This window comes from Chelonus insularis, unplaced genomic scaffold, assembly GCF_013357705.1.
Source record: "Chelonus insularis isolate UGA/USDA-ARS -01 unplaced genomic scaffold, ASM1335770v1 contig_406_pilon, whole genome shotgun sequence".
NCBI lineage: Eukaryota > Metazoa > Arthropoda > Insecta > Hymenoptera > Braconidae > Chelonus > Chelonus insularis.
The window spans coordinates 1,186,024-1,202,949 of NW_023276563.1; the positions used below are offsets into that span (position 1 = coordinate 1,186,024).

At 29.3% G+C, this 16,926-nt stretch overlaps 6 protein-coding genes across 13 annotated transcripts in view; 3 read left to right on the top strand and 3 right to left on the bottom strand.

Moving 5' to 3' along the window:
* Positions 1-74: 74 nt before the first annotated feature.
* On the top strand, positions 75-1,750 carry Uch-L5 (ubiquitin carboxy-terminal hydrolase L5). Its single transcript, XM_035087255.1, has 6 exons — positions 75-353; positions 533-596; positions 689-794; positions 868-1,055; positions 1,136-1,333; positions 1,408-1,750. Exons 1-6 carry the CDS (start codon positions 278-280, stop codon positions 1,712-1,714), a joined length of 939 nt encoding a protein of 312 aa, XP_034943146.1. The 5' UTR covers positions 75-277; the 3' UTR covers positions 1,715-1,750.
* A 64-nt stretch (positions 1,751-1,814) lies between these two features.
* LOC118069267 (putative leucine-rich repeat-containing protein DDB_G0290503) lies at positions 1,815-5,133 on the bottom strand. Its single transcript, XM_035087244.1, has 5 exons — positions 3,339-5,133; positions 3,084-3,272; positions 2,820-3,004; positions 2,139-2,740; positions 1,815-2,073 (listed from the first exon to the last, which is right to left on the bottom strand). Exons 1-5 carry the CDS (start codon positions 5,001-5,003, stop codon positions 1,904-1,906), a joined length of 2,811 nt encoding a protein of 936 aa, XP_034943135.1. The 5' UTR covers positions 5,004-5,133; the 3' UTR covers positions 1,815-1,903.
* Positions 5,134-5,223: 90 nt separating this feature from the next.
* THG (tRNA-histidine guanylyltransferase) lies at positions 5,224-6,361 on the top strand. The gene is made up of 3 exons (XM_035087257.1): positions 5,224-5,613; positions 5,721-5,965; positions 6,039-6,361. The coding sequence occupies exons 1-3, from the start codon at positions 5,262-5,264 to the stop codon at positions 6,324-6,326; spliced, it is 885 nt and encodes a 294-aa protein (XP_034943148.1). The 5' UTR covers positions 5,224-5,261; the 3' UTR covers positions 6,327-6,361.
* A 14-nt stretch (positions 6,362-6,375) lies between these two features.
* Positions 6,376-8,489, bottom strand: VhaAC39-1 (V-type proton ATPase subunit VhaAC39-1). The gene is made up of 5 exons (XM_035087254.1): positions 8,253-8,489; positions 7,750-8,100; positions 7,347-7,681; positions 7,180-7,257; positions 6,376-7,105 (listed from the first exon to the last, which is right to left on the bottom strand). The coding sequence occupies exons 1-5, from the start codon at positions 8,371-8,373 to the stop codon at positions 6,944-6,946; spliced, it is 1,047 nt and encodes a 348-aa protein (XP_034943145.1). The 5' UTR covers positions 8,374-8,489; the 3' UTR covers positions 6,376-6,943.
* Positions 8,490-8,602: 113 nt separating this feature from the next.
* CstF64 (cleavage stimulation factor subunit 2 CstF64) lies at positions 8,603-10,955 on the top strand. 8 transcript variants are annotated; one of them, XM_035087246.1, is made up of 8 exons: positions 8,603-8,931; positions 9,083-9,161; positions 9,239-9,810; positions 9,888-10,050; positions 10,107-10,154; positions 10,268-10,368; positions 10,452-10,657; positions 10,742-10,955. In XM_035087246.1, exons 1-8 carry the CDS (start codon positions 8,871-8,873, stop codon positions 10,859-10,861), a joined length of 1,350 nt encoding a protein of 449 aa, XP_034943137.1. In that variant the 5' UTR covers positions 8,603-8,870; the 3' UTR covers positions 10,862-10,955. The 8 variants fall into 8 exon arrangements, with proteins under 8 accessions (XP_034943137.1, XP_034943138.1, XP_034943139.1 ...); XM_035087247.1 differs by having other exon boundaries at positions 10,268-10,353; XM_035087248.1 differs by having other exon boundaries at positions 10,125-10,154.
* Positions 10,956-11,060: 105 nt separating this feature from the next.
* Positions 11,061-16,926, bottom strand: part of qin — a 63,820-nt gene continuing 57,954 nt past the window's right edge. The window contains exons 6-15 of the mRNA XM_035087242.1: positions 16,404-16,625; positions 15,937-16,064; positions 15,689-15,846; positions 15,386-15,547; positions 15,151-15,297; positions 14,795-15,077; positions 14,549-14,702; positions 14,262-14,478; positions 14,035-14,204; positions 11,061-13,889 (exon numbers count right to left, since the gene is read on the bottom strand). Coding sequence (XP_034943133.1) covers positions 11,142-13,889; positions 14,035-14,204; positions 14,262-14,478; positions 14,549-14,702; positions 14,795-15,077; positions 15,151-15,297; positions 15,386-15,547; positions 15,689-15,846; positions 15,937-16,064; positions 16,404-16,625 — 4,389 coding nt within the window. The 3' untranslated portion in view covers positions 11,061-11,141. The remainder of the gene's footprint in view (positions 13,890-14,034; positions 14,205-14,261; positions 14,479-14,548; positions 14,703-14,794; positions 15,078-15,150; positions 15,298-15,385; positions 15,548-15,688; positions 15,847-15,936; positions 16,065-16,403; positions 16,626-16,926) is intronic.

Genomic DNA, 16,926 nt, shown 5'->3' on the forward strand with positions numbered 1-16,926 from the left:
AACTAACCAATTTCAAAGCAATGGAATGATTGCAATAAAGGCCTTCACACAATCGAATAGAAAAGGATGCACCTATTTTTATCTCATTCCATTCAATTGTGTGAAGGACTTAACTTCAACAGACTTTGTAATAGTCGAAATGTGTTAACAAAAAAACTAAACAAAATAGTTTTGTTATTAAGAAAACTCTAAATCATCCTTATATGTTATTAGTTACTTATTTCAATAAGTTCTTTTTTGATCATTAATTTCTATTACTTTATCAAAATATTAAAATATGGGAGATTCTGCAGGAAATTGGTGTCTCATTGAAAGTGATCCCGGTGTTTTTACTGAATTAATTCGTGAATTCGGTAAGAAATATTCTAGCAAATAATTGATTATTTTTATTATAAATTTTTATTTTTAATTAGCTGACTAGTTTATCATATTTTTTCAATTTATTTAATAATTATTAATGTTTTTTCAAGCTAGTAAAAATTAATAAATTGGAGAGTATTTTTATTTATTATTATTATTACCCATCATTTAGGTGCAAAAGGTGTCCAAGTTGAAGAATTATGGAGTCTTGATGATGAACAATTTGAAAATCTTAAGTATGCTTTTATTAAAAATTTAAATTCAGTCTAAAATTTTATAAACATAACCTTTAAAGTATTTATATCAATTTGCATATTTTTTTTTCTAGACCTATTCATGGATTAATTTTTCTGTTCAAATGGTTCCAAGATGATGAACCAGCGGGAACTTTAGTTCAAGATAACAGATTAGACAAAATATTTTTTGCCAAACAGGTAACTACTCAAAAAATTTTAAATGCTCAAATAAAATTGCAAGTCACTAACATTTTTTGTCTTATTGTAAAAGGTTATCAATAATGCTTGTGCAACACAAGCTATTGTTAGTGTTCTTTTAAATTGCAAACATCCTGATGTATCAATTGGGCCAAATTTAGAAGAATTCAAAAACTTTTGTCAGAGTTTTGATGCTACAATGAGAGGTCTTGCACTTAGTAACTCTGATATAATACGTGAAGTCCATAATTCTTTTTCCAGGTAATATATCATTATTGTTACTCCAAAATCTTTTAAAATTATTCCTGCATTTTAATGTAAGCATTCACAATTATTTTCAGACACACTCTATTCGAATACGATTCAAAACAAGCAACAAAAGATGAAGACGTTTTTCACTTTGTCAGTTATATTCCGATTGATGGGAGATTATATGAGTTAGATGGACTTGAAGACGGACCCATGGATCTAGGTCCTTGTCCTCCAGGCGATCAATGGGTTCAAGCTGCTAAACCTATTATTCAAAAAAGAATTAACAAGTAAGTGTTAGCATTAATTGTTTCTGATTTACTGTAACCAATTTATGACGATAATTTTTAAAATATTTTTTTAGATATAATGAAGGGGAAATTCATTTTAATTTAATGGCTATTATATCAGATAGAAAAATGCTTTATGAAAGACAAAAAGCCAACACAACTGATCCATCAGAAATAGCACGACTGCAATTATTAATCGAAGAAGAAAATAACAAATCAAAGCGTCATAAATTAGAAAATATTCGTCGCAAACATAATTACCTTCCTTTAATAATTGAATTATTAAAAGTTTTAGCTAAAGATGGAAAGCTCCTTCATCTTTATCAAAAAGCTAAAGAAGTTGCGATCGAAAAAGAATCAAGAAAAACGAAGATTAATTAATTATCCTTTTGTAATAAATATAAGGAATTATAAATGTTGCAAGCATTTAAGTAAAATTGGATGAAAGACTCATTCATTATATTATAATCAATTTCTCATTTTTATTATTAAATACTAAATCGTATATTTTGTTTTTATTGTATTATTAAGAACTAATTAATGAGATTTTTTATAAAATATATAAAAACATTAGCAAATATCTTCTGATGAATTATTTGTATCACAGTCTTCTACTGTAGGATAAGATCTATGGAATATTTCTATCTTTCCATCCTTATAAATAACTCCTGGCAAATATTTTTCACTTTTTGCTATTTTTATTCGATTGATACGATGTTTGTATAACCAATCTATAATATCTACAGGAAAAAATTTTTAGTTACTAATTCTTTTATTTCAATGAGTTATTTTATCAATTACTCACCTCCTAGATCTGATTTAATTTTCGAATTACAATATCTTTCCATACTGTAGAACACATTCATCAAATAACTGATTGGTATTCCATCAAATAACTCACCTATTTCTGACCAATCTATTTCTTCACGATCTGTTATACCTTTTGCATACATGTATTCAATCAAAAGAACTTTGATGTCATTTAGAAAGAACGGTCTTTCATAGAATAATTGTGCATGAAGTCTATTAAACCAAAAACTTTTCAAACAATCAATTGAAATTTTCATTTTTTTTTCCAATTTTCTCCATACTATAGGCGGAATTAATACATTTTTCAGCTCTTCAACATCATCACTCAACGTTAATTTCATTAATTTCGTTAAAAATTTTTCAGCTAAAGGTATATCCCAGTCAACATGTTTTCTTATGTTTTTTTTTGATAAAAACATTTCTCGTCCCTTTTTTTGTCTCAATCTTTGACATCGATAGTATACTGATTCACATGGTCGATCTAATAGTTTTGCTAATCTTATTATTTCGTCTCGATGATCAATCTCTTTATCTTCTAAATAAGCCATAATTATCTTGTCTTCTTTAGCTGTATAAGGACATCTTTCGGATTTCGATCTACAAAAATAAATAACATGTTATAAGTTTTATGAATAATACCATAAATTTCTTTATACTGAAAAATTGTCATAATTACAGATTCCGTGAGGTGTCTCGAAAGAGACGTCTAAATCTTGCTATCACACTGAATAGAGATCTTGAAGGTAAGCCTCTAGCCATGAATCGTGCAAAATTAATTGCCTCCTCTTGTTTTATCATGCGTTTTCTTTTATATCTGAACTGTAAGAATGGTTTTACGTCAGCAGAATCCCATTTATGAACCTACATTGCAATGATAAAATAATTTATTGTTATCAAGTTTGTCAATTTTAATTGCAATAAAAATTTAAATGATCATTACTTTACAAAAATATTCCCAATTTTCTTTGATTATTTTATCTTCATTTGCAGTGAAGGTTCCCTTTTTCATTGGTGTATGCTTTTCAAACAACGACCGTATGTGATGACTTAGCGGCATTCTGATGGTCTTCTCAAGCATGTGTTGCGGAGGTACTTCATGCTTTAATTTTACAGTAAAATTCGCTAATTTCTGTAAAATAATAAATAATATAATCGTATGAATTGATTAAGTCATAAGTATCACTGGTATACTTACTTTACGGACTTCTTTTTTAATTACAAGACTTTTTTTGACTTTTCTGTCTTTTTCTCTGAGATCTTCTAAATCAATTTCAGAAGAAGTTTCAATCTCACTACAACTTGAATCATCATCATGGGAACTAGAACCATCATCATGGTAACTAGAATCATCATCTTCATAAGAACTAGAAACTTTCTCATTATCACTCTCACTTTGTCTTTCTGCATTAACATCATTAGCTATCTCTACAAAATTGTCATGTTTTATTTGGTCTTCTAGTGGTTCTGGTATATTAGGCTCGTCATCATTGATTTCTTTGCTATTTAAACAGATTCCAAAAGCATCCCTGATGTCTTGTTCGATCTCGGGAGTACTTACTTTTTTACACTCTTCTTGAATCTGATCGCTGACTCTCATTGGAGAGTTGATTAAATCAGCTAACAATTTTTCGTTAGTTGATTGATCAAAATCCGTAAATTCATTTAATAACTCTAGAGTATCCATGCTCAATTGAGCAGGATCATAACTACCATTTTTTATAAAATTGCATATCTGTTCAAATTCATTATCTGAGTTGTTAATTATATCCTGACTTGTATTAAATTTCATTTTTTTTTCGTCAGTTAAATTCGTTTGTACGACTGACAATCTTGGACTAGATAGTAAAAAATCGTGCTCACTAGAATTATCATCAATGCAAAGTTTTTTGGTTGTATGAAGTTTATCGGGAGTAATAGGTCTAATAAATGTAATTTCAGATTTATCATCATTTATTGACTTGACTGTTTGATCTTCTACTTTAAATTCATCGTTTCTTATTTCAGTCGTATTAACTTTCTTTCTTATTTTTCTTTTCCGTTTTTTTACCCGTTCTCTAAAATTAACGTAACTTTGGTTGTTTGATAATTGTAAAATGAGATTCGATGAATTTTGATCATTTTCGCTTTCACTAGAAGTTTCTAAATTTTGTAGAGTAAACGTTATTTCATCTTTGTTATTTTCTGTAGAATTTGTATTATTATGTATTGAATCAGATTTTCCATTATCTTCATTTCCTTTTTCATCTTCGACCTTTTGAGATGGAATTTCAATTACAAGATAAGGACATTTTTGAGGACTACTGTTTTGAATTTGTGATAATTCAACATCATCCAATTCTATGATTACTGATCCTTCAATATTCTTTATATCTTCAAAATTCACTGTTTCTTCAAAATTTTGTGAAACTTCTAAAGTTTCAGACTGTTCAATATTTTTTATTTCTTCTAAATCAATTGATTCTTCGAAGTTTTGCGATTCTTTGAAGCTTTCTAATTCTTCGATATTCTTTACATCTTCTAAATTTACCAATTCTTCAAAATCTTCTGATTCTTTTGAAGTATTTAATTCTTCAACATTTTGGTTTGCAAACTCAACTGTTTGTAAAGATGTATATATTTTTTCAGCATTAGCTTCTGTATTATTGAGATTCAATTTGTCGACTTTCACTGGTAAATTTTTTGCGTTAGATACATCTACAGATAGATGATCATTTTCAAAAAATACATCATACTTGTTCGATTTAGTTGTCAAAAAATCAGCTTCATTACTTAAATACTTGGATAATGAATTAATAATTGCCGCTTCATCAGATGAATTTACAATATTTGAACTGTTTACAGACTTTTCATTGTTATTCATGACGATTGTAATAATTTTTAACAAACTTTCAATAATAATTTGTTTCAAATTTGAATATTATTAACATTATTCAATACTATTTATAATTTTGTAACAATAAAAACAATTGATGTGTCAATCTTCCAGAGATCACGTGCGTTGAGGTTATGTAGCTTTACATATAAACAATCACCCATGATCAAGAAATTTACGTGAGTCTCGTGTTGGTCATATATTATTGTAAATTTTATATTTTTTAGACAAATTAATTATTTGTCAATGCACCAGGGGATACTCACAGCGTTTAAAACTATTTTGAACATTCCATTTCGATCGTTTATCACCTCAATAACAATGGCACAGAGTAAATTTGAATATACAAAACAATTTGAAAGTGAACGTATGTGTTTACCAAATTGTTGGATTGTTATTAGAATTGACGGATGGAACTTTACTAAATTTTGTGATACACATAAGTTTAGTAAGCCCAACGATCTCAGAGCTCTAGGATTGATGAATGCTGCTGCATCAGCAGTTATGAAGGAATTTAAAGAAATTGTTCTAGCTTTTGGACAGAGTGATGAATATTCTTTTGTTTTCAAAAAAGAAACAGAATCGTTCAATAGAAGGGGTAATTATTTATTAGTAATCATAATAACATATTTTACATTGATGAATAATTCACAATATTAACACAACATTAATAATCACTTATGTCATAAAATAATTTTTTTCCAGAAACCAAGTTGTTAACTTATGTAAATTCATTATTCTCATCAGCTTATGTTTTTAATTGGTCTAAATACTTTGAAGATGTTCCATTACAATATCCTCCTGCATTTGATGGGAGAGTAGTTTTATATCCGTCAGATAAAAATATTAGAGATTATTTGTCTTGGCGACAAGCTGATGTTCATATTAATAACTTATATAATACCTGCTTCTGGAGTCTTGTTCAAAAGCAAAATAAGACGACGAAAGAGGTAATATTCGATTCTAAAATTATGAAAAAAAACGGAATAAATTCGTCGTCTCATCTTATAATTAATTCTGTAGGCACAAGAAATTCTACGAGGAACTCTATCAGCTTTTAAAAATGAATTACTATTTTCAACTTTTGGAATAAACTATAATAATGAGCCACAAATATTTAGAAAAGGCACCACACTCATAAGAAAATATGTACCAGATGAAGGATCCAAGGTGAAATGTATAATAACTCCTATTTATGATGATATTATTGGTGATAAGTTTTGGGAAGAGCATCCTGAGATTTTAGAATCAAAAAAATTCAAGAAGATAAATGATAAAATTTGTAAGGAAAAAAAGAAAATAAATCAATGATACAGATTTACTAAATAGCTAAATAATTAAATAAAAAGAAATTCTTAAATCTTTTAAACTAAATATCATCTATTCATATATATATTTTTTACAATATTTATGATATATATATATTTCGTTTTCGGGTTCACGATGTTTTTAAAATGGAATGCATTATATTATTATAACATATATTCAATGATAAAATTAACAATAATCTAATAATATTTTTTAGTAATTAATTTATCATGAATATTAATACTCTATACAACAAACTTTTGTTTTTTAATCGAGATACTTGTCATCTGACGGACAAGAAACAAATTCAACGGTGCATAATTTATAACACGAGGACATTTATAAAGAATCCCAGGAAAAAAATCAAAGCCCGAGTTACTTTTCTGAGTTCTTATTTCTTAAACTATTTGATAACTTTGTTAATAAAATTACAGGTATATATTTGTCAACATCTTAAGATACCATCTTTAGAATAATTAAGCAATATGTTAGGTCTTACTTGATGTCTTTCCTCTTTGTGCGAAATTATGCTGGATGAACTTTGATAATTTCTTTCCTGGATTTTCATTTTTTATAATAATATATATAATACAATTTAAACCATTTAGATGGCAGCATAATTAAAAAATTGGTATATAATTGTCGATTTTTGCACGATGCTTCTGAGCAACGCATTCTGCTATCCAAACTATATTACGACATTCTTGCTCCTTGAGCTTCAGATAGCTGTAGAAAACTCCAAAATGAAATTGTTGGAGAAAAGCGTGTACATTGAGACGCACCTAAAAATTGAAATTCATACGGTTACAACATGATTTAAACTGATAATAACATATAATGGAGATATCATTATTACTTCATGTTCAAAGAATTTATCCTCCAATGTCTTATCTCCAGGGTTATTTCCAGCTCCTTCAAATAAAGCACTATACTCCTAAAAAAATCAATAATCCAATTTCGATTAATTAAAAAATTTTAAATGATTAAAAATTCAGTAATGTTGTCTCAAGTTTTCCAATATACCGCATAGTATTCAGCAACAGCTTTAACTTGCTCATAATCATCAGCACGAGCAAGAGCAGCCAGTCCATCAGGATTAAGACGACCACAACGAGGATACAGTTTAGCACGATCATCCTTGCCTAACTCGGTACCAAACGAGTTAATAGTAATGATGATTGCACGCCTATCAGCTTCAAATGCAAGAATTTCACACATTGTATCGGCTGTTGTACCGCCAATATCTTTACAGAACTTGTAGAAAGCTTCCAAGTAAGCTTTGTAGAGCGTGTTTCGAATAATTTCAATGTTCATCTCATCTAAATCTTGTTCTGAGATGCAGTCAACGAAAAAAGGAGCTAAAAATAATCAAGGAATTAAGAGTTTACTATTGATCGTTTATAAAGATAGTAATATCATAACTTACCTAATGGAGTATCAACAAGTACAGCATTATACAATTCAGCAGGAGTAGAAGCGACATGAATAGCTTCCATTTGCTCAAAACTTCCCAAAGGATGGCACTTAGGAATAAGTTCAGAGATTGGTCGTTGATGCAAGGTTCCAGTAATCAGAAGAATAATATTGTCAATCATGTAACTGTAAGTTATAAAATCGAGGAACTGCGAGAGTGGTTCCAATGAGTGATTTCTCATGTGTTGAAATTCGATGACGAGTTTTTCCCTGAGTTTATCATCGATAACACTGACGGCAAGAGGCGAAGGCTCATTAGCGAGGAAACTCCCATAATCAGTTCCAGCAAGATGCAATTTTAAATCTATAAAAAAATGATTAACAAATTAATATTTATAAAAATAAATTAGGCAACTAGAAATTCACAAATTCACATAAAAAATTAAACATTAAATAAGGTGTATATTTATCTGTTATTGATAATATTTAATTGCCGAAGATGAATATTTTACTTGCCTTCAAGCGTTTCACACTGAACTAAATTAAGATAATCACTTTGTTGTAAAATTCCACATTTAAATCCACGACACAAACCCTCCAAATAACCACCATCGATATTAAAAAAACAACCTTTCATCTTGCTAGTAATTTGATTATTTTAGTTAGCTACAACAATTTAGAACTATTGAAAATTCTTTCCCAGATCTGTCGGACTCGCCCTTCTCTCACAGAACGATCATATGACCAACGACAGTGAACATAGCTCCAAAGTAAAATTTGACAGCTATCGATTAATCGTATACTATAGTTTCATTAATTGAAGAACTTCATCTCTGTAGCAGCCAATCGGAGAGAAGATACCGGAAATGTAGCATAAACTATACATTAGTCACGTATGAATGAAAAGTTTACAACTTCAACAACAATAATTAATTAAAAAATTAAAATTTACATTAGATATAAGTGTAATCTTTTAATTTTCCACATTTAGGTACAATAAATAATCCAACACTGATAATATAATGGACTAAAAGTTGGGTTTAAATCATAAGACACATCAGTGTAGTAAACAGAAGTCGGCTTGTTCAATAATTTTGATTTGATTAAAAAAAGTTTTATACAATTGTAACAAAAATGAGTAATTCAACAATATCTGATCAGTCCTTAATGGACAAATCGATGCGTAGTGTTTTTGGTAAGATCGGTTATAATTTTTAAATATTATTCTTGATCCTTGAAACATAACCCAAATAAATTTTATTTGAGCCAAGCCTAAATATTAGTGACAGAATTATTTTAAAATCATTATAACACGATTAAGACTATTTCAATATATTAACTTACAGTTGGAAACATTCCTTATGAAGCTACCGAAGAAAACTTGAAAGACATATTTAGTGAAGTTGGACCAGTTCTTTCTTTCAAGTGAGTTTAATTAGATATCTTTAATTATATCCAATCAAAATACAATTCAGTCATCATTAATTATTTGTTGTCATCAGGTTAGTTTATGATCGTGAAACAGGAAAACCAAAGGGCTATGGTTTTTGCGAATACAAAGATCAAGAGACAGCATTAAGTGCCATGCGAAATCTCAATGGATATGAAATTGGTGGTAGGACACTTAGAGTTGATAATGCTTGTACAGAAAAAAGTCGTATGGAGATGCAGAGTCTTCTTCAAGGGCAAAACACAGAAAATCCATATGGTGAAGCTGTTCAAGCAGATAAAGCACCAGAAGCTATAAGTAAAGCAGTAGCTTCATTACCCCCTGAACAAATGTTTGAGTTAATGAAGCAAATGAAGCTATGTGTTCAAAACAATCCTAATGAAGCACGACAAATGCTACTTCAGAATCCTCAACTCGCATATGCTCTTCTTCAAGCTCAAGTTGTAATGCGAATTGTTGATCCCCATACTGCAGTTAGTATGCTACATAAAGCAAATCCAATACCCAATGTTTTAACACCATCTGATAAGCCACCAATCCTTACTGTTCCTCCGCGTATCGAAGAACCATGGGCTGCCCCAAGAACTGCACCTAGTATTAATCCCCCTGCTCCAATTTTTGCTGGTATGCATTTAAATATCTCTTTAGTTTAATTTAGATTAAAGTAAAATTATTAATACTTTATAAAATCATAAAAATAGGTCAAGATGTTGATCTTCGAATAGATCGTCAAATAGACCCTAGATTAGCAAGAATGGATCAGGATCTTCGAGGGCCACCACAAACTCAACCAATGTCTGTTACTGCTCCAGTTATTCCACCAGTTGTTGACTCTCGAGGAGCTAATTTTGTTTTGCCAGACAAGTAACTATAATTAAATTATACCATATCACTTGAATTATTGATATATATTTTAATAGATTTTCTACATCTTCAAGCAGCGTTTTACCTGCGGATGGAATTGAAAGGTTTTTCAATTAATATTATTATAACGAATTTTTTAAGTTAAGATACATTATAATTTTAATTTATCATTGACTGTATTAGACATTTAATTTTTATATTTAAAAAATGTGATTAGTTTTTGCAGAGATCCAAGGACTGATAGATTTGGACGAGATCCACGTGATCCACGAGATCCAAGGATGCCTATCGATCCAAGAATAAGTAAAAATACTACTCGTCAGTGTTGTGTTGTGTTAAAAAAGTTGTTTACAAATTAGATTTTAAAGTCAGATAATTTAATAATTAAATAATTTTTTTAGCTGTAGCACCAATAGTGCCACCACCTGCGGTCCCAAGACCAGTTATAGCATCAACTGTACCACCACCAGTAGTTAATAATACTTTGACTGTAGTACCTACAACACCTGGACTTGTTGTTCCACCTAATGCTGCAACTACATCTAGACTTATGGCTGGAATGTCATCTGCTGGAAATATTCCTAGTGGCGCTTCAGATCAAGAAAAAGTATATTTTTGTTAAATATAAATTAGACTTTCAACAAAATTAATTAATATGATCATGTTTAATAAATTTTTGTATTTTTCATAGGCTGCGTTAATAATGCAAGTGTTACAACTCTCAGATGAACAAATTGCCATGTTACCACCGGAACAAAAACAAAGTATTTTAGTGTTGAAGGAGCAAATTGCCAAAAGTACACAGCGATGAAATTACTGAAATAATAAATTTTTTCATAAAAAATAATGATAATTTTTTGTAATAAATCAAATAATAAAACAACAATGAATTGACAAAATAAAAAGTTTAAATTCCTTTATTTATCAAAGAAAACGCATATAAAACACTTGGATACTCTTGCATCTGAGCAATAAACAATAATTAAACGTATTTCAAACATAAAAAATCTAAATGATAATTTTTTTGGAATGTTTTGGTTTATAAAGTTATTGAATAACTTACTTAATAATTATTAAATAAAAATTTAAGCTTATAAATTTACGTCTTCAGAACTAAAAAGACCTTGATCAATCAAAGATTGATAAAATAAAGTTTGATTATTTAATGAGTCACTGAATAATTGAACTACTAATGGATTTTGAGTGACATTTTGTACATAAGCAACGAAAACTTTATTAGCTGAAGCTTTTTTCAGCCATTCACGAGCTCCAATAGCCTTGTTATTCAATTTAGTATTCCAAAGTTTACATTTTACAGCCATTTTTGGTAAACTCAACCAGCAAGGTTTTATTTTACGAATATCGTTATATGAAACCCAATCAGTATTTCCCCAGTCAACGAATTGTACTTGAACAAGTTTATCCATATCTGAATTAATAATTGTGCATCTATACCAACAGTTATCGTCATGATATAGAGCAACACATGGATCTCCTTTTTTTAAATCAGTTAACATCGGTTGACTACTAGCACTTGCATATAATTCTTGAAATAAGTATTGATATTTAATGGTTAAAATATTAATTAAATGATTGCCTGGTGCAGAAAGAGGATGAAGCCAAACTAAATTAGGCTGCTGTGGATCTACTTCACTGATAGTAGCATTAAAGGAATCAAGATTATATGATATAGGAAATGAAACATAATTATTGCCGTCAGAAAAAATGGCTTCTCCGTTTACCACTATGTCTATACAAAATTTCTCTAGGAGCTCTGGAGAATAATCAATTTCTTTTGCTATACGACTGTAGTCCTCACTTTTTAGATCCATAGTAAAATCTGAATTTAGTTTTTCAGTCACATCACTCAAAGTGTCATCTTCAGCTACATTTAAATAGTTGTTTATTGTATTATCATCGTCATCAGTGGCATCACTGTATTCATAGATTATAACATCAGGATCGTTTCCATTAACTAGAATATTTTCTTGCCATGCATCAATTCCATGGTCGTCAAGACTTTCGGAACGATCAAGTTTTAAATTGTATTTATCTATAAGATATGGTATTAAATCATAACTAGTGCCTTCCTCAATTAAATCAACTGAAATTGTCACGTACTCTGATGATAAACGTAACATTTTAGCTATACACTGTTTATCTACCAAAGTAAAGTGTAATAATTGTAGATCTTCATTAGTCCATTTTTTATCAGCATGTGCAGGATTTAATTTCCAAATTTTACATTTAGTACATTGTTTAGGTATATTTTGTAGACATATGTTTCTTCTCAATGATTCTGGATCTTGCCAGTCCATAGTTCCATAATCAATAAATTCTAAAGCTATTTTTTTACGTTTCACTTCATGGACTACAGCTCTACCCCACATGTTATTACGGAATTTAGCAATGCACATATCTCCTGGAGCCCAATTAGAATCAATTTCAGGACAATATTGACTTGTTTGATAATAAGTATTTAAGTCATTTTCAATATTTTTTATTATATGACTATTTTGATTTATTGAATGTAAGTAAACAAATCCATCCCAATCAACATAGGTAGGAAAAGCTATGAATTCTTTTTCTGTAAACTTTTCCGGTGGTAACCAAGATCTTTTGTTAGGTGGAAATGATTTAGAAAGATCATGTGGAGGATCTTGGAATAAATCATCAGGCTCTGAATCATTTTCGTCTTTTACAGGAATAAAATTACCATCTTGATTGTTGTCATCACATTCAAAGTGATGTTGAATATTTAATAGTGAAATTTTCGATTTATTTTCATCATAATTTTTAATTGGCAAAGCTAATCCTTCTTCCACTAATACACGATTAACCAAAGTATAATAAATTTTATCTGGTGCTAGAGGATCATGAATTTTAATTTGTTTTACATATAAATCAACGACTATTGTATCATCATCATCATCATCATCTTGATTTTCTTCTTTGTCTGATTCAGTAGATACTTTGGTTATATAAAATTCACAGTTTTGATTTTCTGTAATTATTTCTTGAAGCTTTGCACAAGATGTTGATTGCCATGTTGAAGTTCCACCACACGGTAGTATTCCTCCCAATTTTACTTTTAATGAAGTAATTGGAGTGTCAAAAAAAGAAATATGTAAAGCTTGAAGTTTATCTTCTGATACAATTTTCTTTATTCCTCTCATATCTAAAAGTTTTACTTCAATATTTTTCGGTGGATCATATTTGGTTATTTTGACTCGATAATACGCATTATATTCATCTATATATGCTACACAAATAAGGTCTTCTTTAAATTGTATAGAATTGACTGCTCGATTTTTCATATAAAAATTATTAACAATCTCGTGTAACGTTTGAAATGGACTTTCCGAACTACTTGCCTTTGATACATAAATTTCATCAGGTGATACAACTTTTTCTATAATTACTCTTACTTTAAACGGATCATTCTCTTCTGGTTTTTCCTTCGATTTATTATTTATTTTTGCGATCGGAAAATCATTTGTTTCTGAGTTATTTCTATTATCCGTCAATGAATTAACATATGCATGGAATAAATCCAAATGTTTGCTAACCTTTTTCTTTTTGTTATTATTTTTGGGTTTTTTAGAAACGTTTGTTGTTTTCTTAATTGCTTTTGGTACAACATAACCATTCACTTCTAAATGATTTGCCAAGGTTTCATTATGTTCATTGATAACATCAACTATATAGCAATCATTTTTTTTTTCGTATATTAATATTCTTGCCATTGGTTCCATGAACATTGTTATAGCATGATTCACTTCTATCGACCACTTTTGCCCTTTGGCCGGTTGGACGTCTTTGAGGGAAACTTTAATAGCCTATCAATAAAAAAAAATTCTAGTAGCCTGTTATCGATTTTCAATTTTTGATATGATAATGTCAATAAAATACTAAATTCATGATATTAAATATATATATATTCAAATTAATTAATTTTTTAGATAAAAGCAAATAAAACCTTACCAATGGTGTGATACGAGCGTAACGTGAATCTAGTTTACGTATTTTCTTATAATGTAAGGAATGGGTTGTTCCAAGGTCCACAAAGAATACAACTACTGTTTTGTTTTCGAGAATTTTAGTAATTACGCCACGATACCAGAAGTTTTCTAATGGTGCAACCACGTTCATGCCTATAAATAAATATTTATTTAAAAACTTTGAATTAAAATATTGATAAAAGAACTTACCAACATCTGGATTGTAAATTATTCCTCGGGTTCTTCTTGTTTTGCGGTAATCTTCAGTCATTTGTTTTATCATATTATCATAAGAAATAGATTTATGATGTACTTTTTGGACATAAAAACAATTTGGTGATTCGACATATGCACAAACTACTTCGATATATTGTTCTAGAGGTAATGTCTCATAAGTGAATGCATTTGTTGACAATGGATTCAGTATCTGTGGGTAAAAAGTTAACTAATAAAATCAGTTTACAACAATAGGTATTGTTAATTGAATGATATCTTACAAATAGCTTTTCTTTTGATATAAACTTTCCATGTCCTAAAAATATTAAGCCATCTCGAACAGATAATGGATATGTAGTAGGTGAAGGAATCAAAATATCAGTGCCTATTTTGTTTTCTGAATCAACATAATACAATATTGGATTTCCTGTTTCACTGGAATATTAATTATAATTACCTTTAGTATTGTTCATACAATTATATATTAGCTGTTTAAAAAGTGAATGGATGAAAAGTTTTAAACATACCACTCAATTAAATGTTCCATAGCCTCTTTACTTTCTGGAGTCCATTTTTCGTTCATTGGTACTATGTCAAATAATGATTCTTTTCGTACAGTTGATGGTATGCTGAGCAATTCTTCATTCATTATACGTAATTTTATTCCATTCACTGAATATTCAGTAAATCCTTGATCAATATCAAATATATCATACATATATGTATTATAATCTGGATTCAATTGTTTATTCACAACTCTCCCACGGTACCACTTGTGAGATTGTCCATGTAGAACGACATAAATTTCATCTGTGGAAAGTCAAGTGTTTTTACAATTTTACATTGAATTTATAGAAGAAGAGTGAGTTATTTGTCAACTTACTTAGTTCAACTTCAGTTGGAATACAGGAATCCATAATTTTATACAGTTCCAATTTTTCTTGTATCTCTCCAAAAATTTTATTATCCGATTTTTCTCGGACATAGAAACATTGAGGGTGTTCAATGTAAGTTATTATAACTTCTATTCCTATTAAACAAAAACAAATTCTGTTATATTTAAAATCTTCTCCATTTTTTTATGAAAATTGTCAAAACTCATACTATCAAAAAGTAACCTTTTGATATTTGTGGCTCTGAGGAAAGATTAACTTGTGGTTTTATGAAAGATCCGTTCAATCCAGTTGAACATCCCGACGTTGGTGATAACGGAAATGGAGATAGTGATGAATTTGATGGTGATGGTGATAATGGTGGTAATTCTGCTACTGGATAAAGTTCTAAAACATTTTTATATTCATTCATTATTTTTTTCTATTTATTGTTACTATTAAAAATAAACTTTTAGAAAAAAAATTAATCAATTCATTGAAATACTAATGAAAAAATACAGAACGTGGAATTTGTAATGAGAAAATTACTTGGAACATCCAATTTGTCTTCTTCAAGAGGTTCTAACTGATAATTCTCAGGTAAATTTTGTTCTGAAACTAAATGAAACTTTTCTGGCATTTGTGATACTTCCAATACACAGTGTCTTTGCAATTCTTTCACAATAGCATCTGAGTTGGTGTAAAATCTGTAAATAAAAAAAGTTATATAAAATATAATTTATAGCAATTAGCGATAAAATAAGTTGAGTTGAGTTCAAGTAAAGGCAGAAACTTACTGGATATCACATTGATTTTCGGTTAAAGTTTCTACGAAATGACATCGTGCTTTGGTGAACTCTTTTAGTTGCTCAATAATAACTGTATGATTAACACAATCAGACTGTTCTTTTGCTATATTAGCCGTCTGTAAAATAATTTGTCATAAAATTTCACGAATTCCATTTGATATTTAAACAAATATATTGAATAATATATATTAATATTTAAACTAGCTAGCAGCTTTGTCTATGTTGAAAGCAGACTGTAAATAAAGCGAATAATTACTTTGTTGGAATTCGATTGAGTAGTAACAGACATTGTATGTACAAGACGCTTCAATTATAAAATACAGACTACGTAACAAATCAATATAAAAAATTCGAAAGATATTTATGTTGTAGAATAATAAGTTTTTTTTATCTTTGTATATGTAATCATTTGAAAGAACATCAATGATTAATCAAAATTAATATAAAAAAATTACCAAAATAGCTTCTCGTATCTGGTCTTCTAACTTCTGTAATTCAGATTGAATCACATTCAAATGTTGTTTATGATGATTACGTCGTCCTTCAACTTTCCTCATTAATTCTTCTTCAATATTTTGTAGAACACCATGTAAGTATACAAAATGCTGATTGATATCTTTTTCAACATTTCCGACATTATCAAACTGTTCTTCATTGTTCAGAACCTGGTCGACTTTCTGAAATAAAAAGTTTAAGTAAAATTAAAGACATCATTGTTATTATGATTATTTACATTGTTCGTTTATTCACACTAGATATTGAAATATTCAAGGTTCAAAATGAAAGTAATCATCGAGAAGTATGATAAAATATTTCAATATTTTCGATTGACGTGCATCGAGTTTATTAAGTGAGAGGCTGCAAGACAATTGAGGACAGTAGCCTCACCTAGCTCTCATCCTTCTATGCGGATTGTGGATGACCTCCTCTTTCAAGTGATAGCTGTTGTAAGGAGTACAGTTGAAACTGTTGTAAAGA

Bases quoted from the DNA above. Each gene is read 5' to 3' on its own strand.
- THG (XM_035087257.1), top strand. From the start codon at position 5,262: ATGCACCAGGGGATACTCACAGCGTTTAAAACTATTTTGAACATTCCA. The intron at 5,614-5,720 runs GTAATTATTTAT...ATTTTTTTCCAG, and splicing joins AGAATCGTTCAATAGAAGGG to AAACCAAGTTGTTAACTTAT. The intron at 5,966-6,038 runs GTAATATTCGAT...TTAATTCTGTAG, and splicing joins AAAATAAGACGACGAAAGAG to GCACAAGAAATTCTACGAGG.
- LOC118069267 (XM_035087244.1), bottom strand. From the start codon at position 5,003: ATGAATAACAATGAAAAGTCTGTAAACAGTTCAAATATTGTAAATTCA. The intron at 3,273-3,338 runs GTAAGTATACCA...ATTATTTTACAG, and splicing joins TTAAAAAAGAAGTCCGTAAA to AAATTAGCGAATTTTACTGT. The intron at 2,741-2,819 runs GTAATTATGACA...TTATTTTTGTAG, and splicing joins CGAGACACCTCACGGAATCT to ATCGAAATCCGAAAGATGTC.
- CstF64 (XM_035087246.1), top strand. From the start codon at position 8,871: ATGAGTAATTCAACAATATCTGATCAGTCCTTAATGGACAAATCGATG. The intron at 10,155-10,267 runs GTTTTTCAATTA...AAATGTGATTAG, and splicing joins CCTGCGGATGGAATTGAAAG to TTTTTGCAGAGATCCAAGGA. The intron at 10,369-10,451 runs GTCAGTGTTGTG...TAATTTTTTTAG, and splicing joins AATAAGTAAAAATACTACTC to CTGTAGCACCAATAGTGCCA.
- VhaAC39-1 (XM_035087254.1), bottom strand. From the start codon at position 8,373: ATGAAAGGTTGTTTTTTTAATATCGATGGTGGTTATTTGGAGGGTTTG. The intron at 7,682-7,749 runs GTAAGTTATGAT...GATTATTTTTAG, and splicing joins ACTTGTTGATACTCCATTAG to CTCCTTTTTTCGTTGACTGC. The intron at 7,106-7,179 runs GTAATAATGATA...TTCAATTTTTAG, and splicing joins ATAAATTCTTTGAACATGAA to GTGCGTCTCAATGTACACGC.
- Uch-L5 (XM_035087255.1), top strand. From the start codon at position 278: ATGGGAGATTCTGCAGGAAATTGGTGTCTCATTGAAAGTGATCCCGGT. The intron at 597-688 runs GTATGCTTTTAT...TTTTTTTTCTAG, and splicing joins GAACAATTTGAAAATCTTAA to ACCTATTCATGGATTAATTT. The intron at 1,056-1,135 runs GTAATATATCAT...AATTATTTTCAG, and splicing joins GTCCATAATTCTTTTTCCAG to ACACACTCTATTCGAATACG.